Raw genomic sequence first — 9,943 nt, forward strand, 5'->3', positions numbered from 1 at the left:
TACCCTCTGACCATAGTAATTAGTCCCTTAATAGAACTTGATGTAAATGAGACTAACACAATTAGTTACGGTATCGGCATATTGGTTGGTACCGGTACACTTCTTGGAGATTTGTATGCATTTTTAGAAAAATATGCTCAAAGCAAGGTGCACTCACTCAGCTTTATAAACATTGTGATTTCTATGATCTAATATGGTTGTACTATATTCAACATTCAATTGATAATAAGTTTGTGGTTATTTGTTGCAGACTGTATTTGAGAGAATGCATTAGTTATGCATATATAATATATATAATTTGTGCAATCAATTAAATTAAGGTATGGTATTTTTGACAAGAGCACTGTTTGTTCGGAGGTTTTCTAGGCAGCAGAAAATAAAATTAAAAGATTTATCACAATGGAGTCATCCACTCTATGGTTCGGAGCAAACTCCTGTGGAAGGCAGGATGAAAGGATTAATGAAAGGACTTTATCCTGTTACAAGAACAAGGGAATATTTGAGACAAGGCATCGTTTTCCGAGATTGTGTGAAGGTTATGACTATAAATTATGGAAATTATGAAGATGGGGAAAATAATCATGAAGGAATTAGGTGAGAAATTCATATTTTGGAGAAATAGTGGGCATATAAAACACATACCGGTAGGAATGACATTCAATTCTTTTAGATGACGATGCTATTTTTTAATTTTAACTCTGTATTTGCTCGGAAGTCATTCATCAACTATTTCAGTGTCATTTAATAAAGGGTCTTACTACTTACTGAATACAGCGCGAAACACCGCAAAGAGCGCAAAAGAGCACGAAACAGCGCAAAACAGCGCAAAAGAGAGGAAAACAGCGCGAAACAGAAGGAAACCAGCGCAAAACAGAGGGAAACAGCGCAAAACAGGAGACGCAGTCATTACCACCTCCTGCCACGAAAGAACCACGGCGCCTCTCGCTATGGTTTTATGGCGCTATTTCCGGCATATTTACAAGGTTATGTACCGGATTATAGGTCATCATGCGAAATTTTATCTACCTTTTTGGTGCTCCAGAAGTATGTGCAGCAATATGTCGCACAACCTGAATCCGCTACACACACACACACACACACACTATTTTCAGGTTGTGCGCCATCTTGGTGCACATACTTCTGGAGGTCCCTTTTTACCTAACCCTAACCCTAAAGCCAACCATATCCATATGGAAAATGTTCTAAATTATGGTACCCTAAATGTGTCACCAGCAGGGGCAGACCTGCCATTACAGCATTACTGGCTACATACGTTGGTTTGTGTTTTTAATTTGCTGCCGTGGTACTCCAACTCAAAACAAGGTGTCCCGAACTCATTGCAAAATTTTTTTCTGCTTCACACTGTTTCCCTCTGTTTTGCGCTCTTTCGCGCTGTTTTGCGCTGTTTCCACACTGTTTTGCGCTGTTTCCCTCTGTTTTGCGCTGTTTCGCGCTGTTTTGCGCTGTTTCGCGCTGTTTTGCGCTCTTTGCGGTGTTTCGCGCTGTATTCAGTAAGTAGTAAGACCGTTTAATAAATGTCTCTTTTTAGAATAAGGCTTTAACATTCCTTCTAAAACTGAGATTGTATATGTTAACATGAATTTCACAACATTCTGAAAACTTTTTTTTTAAATAGGTGATTGAATTATGCCATAATCAATAGATATTTCTTTTATAATGGAAAATAAAAATCATATTCAATGGTTTACTATCTTGTGCAGAAGTTTACTTTTCATGTTTTTTTCATTTGAGCATCAGAGGTTAAATGAAATCTGCTCAAACTTCAACTCTCGACCAACTCAGACAGTATATTTTCAATTAACGATTTGCAACTCCGCTTTCCAGAGATGTGATCAACATGAATCTCCAACAACTCAGATACACAAATCCAAATGTTCACATTGACCTGATAGAAAACCTCACACCGACACCATATATTACATTTTATTTAGGTAAAAGTTTTTTTTTTTTTTTAATATTAAACTACCTTTAAAATTTAGCATGGGTACAGTTACTTGGATAACTCACTAAGTCAGGCTGTTATCATCGAAAAATCTGATATCATATTTTTGTTTTCTAATTAACTTTATCATCAATAACTGAGTAGATTGCCATCAGAAAACCCAAAGTAGCTACGGTATGTTACGTTTTTCAGAAATGGACTTAATGAAAATATGTCATCATGAACCAGGAGCCATAAATTTCTTTATAAAATCTACATTTGTTAGATAAATTACAAATATGCCATTTTCTCAAAACCTTTAAATGTGACATATGCTTATTTAGTTTTACATCAGCGAAAAATTATTCGGAATTTGTTTTTTTTAAGTGGATTTATGTGGATATCAACACATCATAATAAGTCTTACAAATAACAGAAAAGTGAATTGTGCACAGTGGCATTTTACCAAGAAAGTCCTATTTTTGCAGACTCTGGAGATAAGTTCCATGTAGATGTTGATGGCAAAGAACAATTTGAAATCCTGACTCACCTTCAAAAAGTTATAGGAAAACCAAAGTATGTAAAGTATATTTTCGTTTTAAAGTCACTGAAACAAACACCTTGCTAACTAATCCATACCTGATGGGACTGGTAACCGGATGCGAGGCTTCGGTTCGCCATATGGTTAGATCACCTTTCCTCTTCACCAGGATAAATATTTAAATTCTATCCAATTTAATGATAGATTATGATTCTCAGAAAGAGAATTTTTGTTTTATTTGGGAGAAGTTTCAACAGAGCATTGGATTTGCATATTTATCCCATAGGAGAGGAGACAGCTTAATCATATGGCAAACCATGGCTTCTTGGTTACCTTATCAGTCCATGTCGGGTGTGGGTTTAGGTGATGAGTTATTTGTTTCAAATACATGAACTTGATGGTAGAGGAAGCCATAACACTGAATAGTGGTCACATGAACCACCTAATGGTGATAAGGAGTCTTGCAGTCCTTTGACATATTATCTCCCACAGGAGAATCTACGAACCCAAGCAGGGTAGTCAGAGATGCGGTGGCGAGCATATTGTTACCGCTTAGCACTATGCGCAACATCGCTTAGCATATCATATATCTTTCTATAAATTTTCTATGTAGTTTTGTATTGCCTCCTGTAGAGACCACTTTATAACATAGCATTATTGACTTGTCTTATTTGAGGGGCCCACAAATTTCGAGTATATTGTAAAAACGACCCACAGCACTGAAAAAGTGGGAACCACTGCTTAACAAAACCTTTTGTGAGGGGGTATATTTTGGAATATCAGTAATGATCACTTAGAACTTGGTATAATATAACTTACTGTCTATCGTAAGTATATTTTCATTCCATGTAAATGTATTTTTCAGGCGTTTGTTGGAACAGGAAATGACGAAAAAAGATGAAAACCCAGCAAATTTTGGGAGGAAGTTCAGTAGAAAATGTATTTGTGAAGTTGAAGGTCAAGTACCATGCTCTTCAAAACAGTTGGAGCCAGGTTATGCACGCGCTTTACATGGGAAAAACATTAATCTGAATCCAAAGAAATATGTTTTTGGTAAAGAAGAATAATTTAGTGCAAATGAATCTGGTATGCCCATGAGGAAAAGTGTTGAAATTCGGAGTTTTGAGTATAAATGCATTTCCCTCTTTTGAAATCAATGCAATATTGATCATTGGAACATTGGACTGTGAATTAATTGCTCAGTGGATTATGCATGCTAGTAGATGGTGAACTCTCATCTGTGCGCTGCATTTAAATAATCTTCACCACCAGGCACCAACTATGCCTTATTTATGATGCCCAAGGTTTAACGTCTTAAATCTGATTGATGACAAGATGACTATTGGAAAGGTTATGACTGTTCAAGTCTGGTATGCTTAAACAACTTGAGTGGTGACACTTTAGTATGCTTAACAAGTTAACATGATCTCAATCGCATACCAAAATGTCACCAATAGTATTTAATCTTATGGAGACATTCCCATAGACTTCAGTTCCTAACCTTTACTGAAAAACTGAGATCACATATCGAAGTATCACCACTTTAGTCTCTACTCTCTAGTCCAGGCGTCTCCAACTCAAAATATGTCATGGGCCACTTTTTGAACTTTATTGACGAAGCGAGCCACAAACCAATAAATTGTGGTACACTTGTAGTGTGTGTACCAGGTTAGGGTTAGGCCATAATTTCATTCCGACTTTCCCTATTTTAATTATAATATTACGAGTTCAGGGACTGTCTGTGTTAGCCAAGTGAATATACCCCCTGCTTCGGTCCCTTTACACAACCTGATGTACAGTAGCCGAACAAAATTAGTTACCTTCATATTGGAACACGCACTTACGGAGCGCCCAAATGGTTATTAGAATTACACACAAGATACAAATCATCCCACTTCTCTTGAAATATTCTGTGCTCTTCTTAACATTTCCGCTTCTTGGACATTGCGTATGGGTTTACTACTTTATAACAAGTTTAAAATAATCTAGTTTTGCTTCAACTGCACATAGGCAGAATTAATGATTTATAACTTGTTCATTTCGTCATTATAAAAATGCGGAATGAAATATTTAATTGGTAACGTGGTAAAGTGGAAGAACGGGAAAAAATTCTGTTTTTGTCTGACCGGACTTTTGATTATAAATAACGCGATAAAACTTACTCATAGTTGACATCGTACTAGTTTAGTTTATCTCAACCATAACGCAGGCCGAAAAAATTACGGGCCGCGAATTGGAGACCCCTGCTCTAGTCCTATCTTCTTATTTCCTGTAATTGTTTGTGCGGATTTTCTTGAACTAAATCAAAAAAATGACTGTATGGTGTGAAATATATTGTAGAAGTATATAGTATTAAAATAAGGCGCTCCAGAAGTATGTGCACCAAGATGGCGCATAACCTGATAGCCCTAACCGGGTACACATACTATTTTCAGGTTTTGCGCCATTTTGATGCACATACTTCGGGGAGCACCTAAAATAGGGGGTGGAGACGAAGCTAATACTATTTTCAGGTTGTGCGCCATCTTGGTGCACATGAAATAGTGAGTGGAGACAGAGCTATTAATAAGTGCAAAATATGACAAATTTGCGGTCTGGGAAAGCGGATTGTTCTGTGTTTGTGTCACTTTTCCTCGGTTACCGTTATCAATAGAAAGGGGTAAATTTCTAAGGCCCGACCGATAGTTTCCTAACACTAGGCCGATATGGCTACAAGCAACACTCTGAGAATTCGTGCTTTCCCAGCGTAATTTTTACATTTTGGCAGTCACGTGATTGGCCGATAACTATCGGTGAAATTAGCCGATACCGATAGTTCGAAATTTGTGAAGAACATGGCCGATATATCGGTCGGGCCCTAATTCCATACGATTCTTTGGCCCACAACACCACTTCAATATTTTTCTTCTATTACCTGTCCCAATCGTCTTAATAAAGGCACAACTTCTGTGATGCTATCCACTGTTTTGTCAGCACCCAAATCACAATCTCCACCTGGACAGATGCCTATTGTGAGACCAACTTTTGAGTTCCGTCCCAGTTTCATGTCAATTGGCGTGTTTCCGACGACCACAACATTACTAGGTCTAACGCCAGTGTCCGCACATATGGAATCAACATTCGAAGCATGTGGCTTTGGCAGAAGGGAAGGATCTTTTGCACATTTTGTAATGTCTATCATTTCTTCTATTCCAAGATATGATATAGTTCTTTTGGTATCGTCTCTGGTACTGGAAGAGCATATTGCAATTTTGATTCCGAGGTTCTTCAAGTCTTTGAATGTACCAATTACATCACCTTCAAATAGATATATTTTATTCAAAGATATAAGAACATTTGAACTGGACATAAGCGAACCAAAATAGTCTAGTCACGCTTACTACATGACATTGCTTTGCTCAAAAATTCTTAATTAAATCAGACTAACCAATTGTCGCTGAAGATCTCTTATTCTGCTCATCTATCAGCGATTCGTGTGGTAGTAATTCAGCAGTGTCGAAAACGGCTAGTTTGTATGATGCACTGGTTTGCTGAATTGACTTCGTTACATATCTTTCTGAAAACCTTGGTCAAAAAGAAAATGTTTTTATCAATCGAAGGTCGGAGACATAGGTGATACTTGTCGTTATCGGCGAGAAAAATAGCTTATATGATTCATATTTGGGCTAAAATTTCAGTGCAAATTTTCAGGGATTATACCGGTAAAAAACAACTTTCCATACAATAAACAACTTTCCAAAGTGCACGAGATACGGGTTATGCACTATTTGATAACGAAGAAAATCATTCGTAATTTGATCTGAGAGCAATAAAGCTAAAAAAATTTGTATTAGGATGTTTACGCAATTGCAAGTTAACCCTAAAACCGATTTGTGATTAGCCTATCACAGAATGCAATGACAATTTAGACTTTTGAGAGAAATTAAGCATAAAATTTTTTGTTTCGGGGCGGAAATATCGAAATGCTATCTAGAATTCGGCGTAGTTTTACTAATTTTGTTTAGTTATTTATATACCGCAAAATCTTTATTTTTAGAATGAGTATTTACCTTATAATGAGCGTTTTCGGTTTTCCGAGAAATTTTGAAAACGATCCGGAAATCATCTTGGACGGGCCCATCACAGACTAACTCCAGGCAGCTATGTGCGTTGTAATAGTTTATTCAGGACGGTAAATGCCAATACCATTGAATATTACACACAAAATACTGGAAAACGGTCATTGGTGATTAAAAACGAAAATTTAGGGGATGAAGACAATAAATTTATTTTGTCATGCGAGAAGTCACAAATAAGTAATTCATACATAAATTATCATACATTGGATAGGATACCAGATATCATCGCTATTAACAGGTAGTTGCGAGGGACCGCAACTGGTCATCAAGAGTCTGCGACATCGCCATTTATTTATCCAATATATATATATCAACAATGCTACGGAATCATGAAATATAGAAATACCGATAATTTCAGCTAAGACATCGACATTGTTTGAGAGTATTATTCGATTTATTAAAATACTTTAATGACATGATTAATAATCGTAGTTAAACGATAGTCAATCAATTAAAATTTAGAAAAATGTTTTAAAAATCTTTGCAGAACAATATATATACATACTATCATAATCTTTTATTAATAAAATGAAAAGAAAACAGCGTCATTTTGGATGAACTATCAGGTTACATAAGATTCATATGAAATTTAGAAATAAATAAAATTAATAACCTTTTAGCAACAACAACAACAATCTTTAACCACTGAAATGTTCAGTGTTAAAGAGAAACGCGATTTTTTTCACAACAACAACATTACGAATACTAACAACAAAATATCAACAAACGATCCATACATAATTCCAATTCGTGTCCAAAAATGTGCATACTAAAAAGTCTATGCAAGTCTGATTGCTTGCTCGCATGGTGGGAGAATTGACGCCAAGAATGCAGTTCGATTTTTTTCGCGCTTCTATATATCTTTCACTCCAAACAAAGCTCTGTAAGCAGCAACTGCTTTGTAAGATTTGGAAACTACTTTATTTTGAAAAGAGTTTATTTTCAATTTTATTTTTTCCAACCAGTAAAAAATATCACAATCATAAATTACGACAAAAATATAATTTACAGAGTTTATCTGATTCGGCGTCGCTAACCCGTTATATTGAGGGTGGGTGGGTTCAATTTTCACGCCTATGACGTTATCCAAATCCCCCTTTTCTAGCATCATCTCACATGCGCCTTCCCTATAAGTAGCTGACCGCCTGACAATTCAAGAAATTTAATTCGGATCTTAAAAGTAACGTTTGAAAGACCAATACAAATTGACATTACATGCTCATATTGTCGCCAACATCGGACATGTCTCATGCTCATTCGTTTTCTCTGAATTTGATTAGTTCGAAGAAATCATTTCTGACAAGACGCGTTAGTCATTGGTTATTAATTTGAGCCCGCAATACTCGATAACTTGACCTATATATATGCTACATTTGCCTACATAGGAAAGCAATAACAATCATAATATACTGACTGATAACTGATGCAAAATCAAATACGACATACAAAATTGTGGTCGCCCCACACTACAAAATGAATGCGATCTCGTCTATTGTATCATTTTGAAATAAAGTTCAGATCATTTATTGTCTCGCGGATAGTTTCAACTTTATCAGTGCTGCTGCGAATTTGTCAAGCAGCTTTGCTTTCGCAACTTTTGTTTACACAGGATCTTGTTGACTGTATACCGGATTAAACCATCCAAACTGGAATAGGCCGCCGCACAATAACATTCGTGTACAATGCATTTACGGTCGCGTACAAAGCGATTAAAATGACATCTACATTTGCAGGACTTAAACTTACTGTTACTGTATGCTTACATGGGAATATTAATGAATTAGGAACGAGTATATGCATGGGAATTACAGGTATTCAAAAGTAAAAATACGGATGTAACTGTTCAATGGACTTCCGTGTATCGATGGAGGTAAATTGGTAGCATCGCCCTAAGAAAACAACGAGCGTCACAGAACTGCCAACTCGCTGATACGCGATAATTACAATTGTACCTAACTTTACTATTTCTTTGCTTAACTTATAGGTCTGCAAACATTGTGCAATCATTTCATCAGAGGATTGCGGATTAAAAATAGGCAATACAAGCAATCGGATGCCGATAAAGAGAGTTGTATTTGATACCACGGCGGCGAATTTCACGCGAAATAGGTAGATAATAGGTAGAGTGGTGGCAACACTTTTGCATGGGAATCGCTGAAAGTTTTCTATCATTCTCACGCTATTCCTCGAGTCGATACATAGCCCACATATTCACTAGATGCTATACTCGAGGTATCAAGGCAAAAAGCATCATACAAAAAGCTTAGGTTCTCTTCTAAAATCCTTAGTTTCTTCTCACAATTCAACTTTTAAATAAAGGCTCTGCAGATGAGCCGCAGGCTAGCGGCCAAAGTTTGGTTAAAATCAATCGTATTCTGCGTCAACAGATTTCATTGGCGAATGAGCACGACGCCCAATTCAAAACGATGTCTATTTCGCAGGCATCGTATAATCGACGTGCTTTACTAGTATCATTCAATGCTTGAAATCCTGAATGTATTTACACGAATATAAATGCAGAATAATAACTAAGTCTAAACTATAGCGATGAAATATATGTTCACTTTGTTATGATGACGCAGCCATAAGAGCTACAGAACAAACAAGCTCGAATTTGTGGACTTTGACTTCTGATGATTAAAAACGAGAGACTCCAAAAGAGAGCCCTTTGGCGCGCAAACCAAAAATCTTCAATTCGAATAATAATTAGAGCATGAAATAAAAGAACGAGCAACAGAATACTCGCATTCCAAATGAAATCTTGTTAATACGCCTGTGAACACTCATCGCCTTACGATGAAGTTGATGTCCCTAAATACTGATGTTAACAATGCAATTCTATGTAAATGACGAACATGTTCGTGCAAATATTCCATCACTAATACAGGCGAGATAGTTTACTTCATTTCTAGTAGCTCGAATTCAATTATATATAAATATATTATGAGTAAATAATAACATCTGAAAATAAGTAGATCAATACATGAACACTCTGCTGATAAATCGGGACAAGTGTACTCTGTCACCATTTAGATAGCCAAAAACAAAATCACATTTTTTGCGCTTCCTGTAACAGTTGAAAGCGGATGTGTGGTTCAAGATATATACTCTGCTCTCTCAAAGGAAGTGCGTACATTATCAATATTTTCGATGTCTGAGCCCACTGTATAAGTCTCAAATACTAAGTATTATAATCTTCTGCTCTATCAGAATAAGTGCGTGTATTAACATTTTCGATGACTGAGCTTACTATGTATGTCTACTTGATGGGGGAATACTAAGTATTACCACACGTTTCAAATTAAATAAGTTTAAACCTTGCTCTGCCACCAGAAAAACATG

At 36.4% G+C, this 9,943-nt stretch overlaps 2 protein-coding genes and 1 long non-coding RNA gene across 4 annotated transcripts; 2 read left to right on the forward strand and 1 right to left on the reverse strand.

Moving 5' to 3' along the window:
• Window positions 1–231: 231 nt before the first annotated feature.
• On the forward strand, window positions 232–4,803 carry LOC120327696 (small ribosomal subunit protein mS25-like). Its single transcript, XM_039394040.2, has 4 exons — window positions 232–594; window positions 1,846–1,952; window positions 2,431–2,518; window positions 3,349–4,803. The coding sequence occupies exons 1-4, from the start codon at window positions 323–325 to the stop codon at window positions 3,548–3,550; spliced, it is 669 nt and encodes a 222-aa protein (XP_039249974.2). The 5' UTR covers window positions 232–322; the 3' UTR covers window positions 3,551–4,803.
• Window positions 4,804–5,187: 384 nt separating this feature from the next.
• On the reverse strand, window positions 5,188–6,787 carry LOC120327698 (uncharacterized). The gene is made up of 3 exons (XM_039394041.2): window positions 6,533–6,787; window positions 5,911–6,047; window positions 5,188–5,780 (listed from the first exon to the last, which is right to left on the reverse strand). Exons 1-3 carry the CDS (start codon window positions 6,601–6,603, stop codon window positions 5,377–5,379), a joined length of 612 nt encoding a protein of 203 aa, XP_039249975.2. The 5' UTR covers window positions 6,604–6,787; the 3' UTR covers window positions 5,188–5,376.
• Window positions 6,788–7,195: 408 nt separating this feature from the next.
• LOC120327700 (uncharacterized) lies at window positions 7,196–9,752 on the forward strand. 2 transcript variants are annotated; one of them, XR_013477244.1, is made up of 2 exons: window positions 7,196–8,471; window positions 8,586–9,752. It is a non-coding gene; the product is annotated as an uncharacterized LOC120327700 (long non-coding RNA). The 2 variants fall into 2 exon arrangements; XR_013477243.1 differs by having other exon boundaries at window positions 7,196–8,412.
• Window positions 9,753–9,943: the final 191 nt, after the last annotated feature.

Source organism: Styela clava, chromosome 7 (genome assembly GCF_964204865.1).
Source record: "Styela clava chromosome 7, kaStyClav1.hap1.2, whole genome shotgun sequence".
Classification (NCBI taxonomy): Eukaryota; Metazoa; Chordata; class Ascidiacea; order Stolidobranchia; family Styelidae; genus Styela; species Styela clava.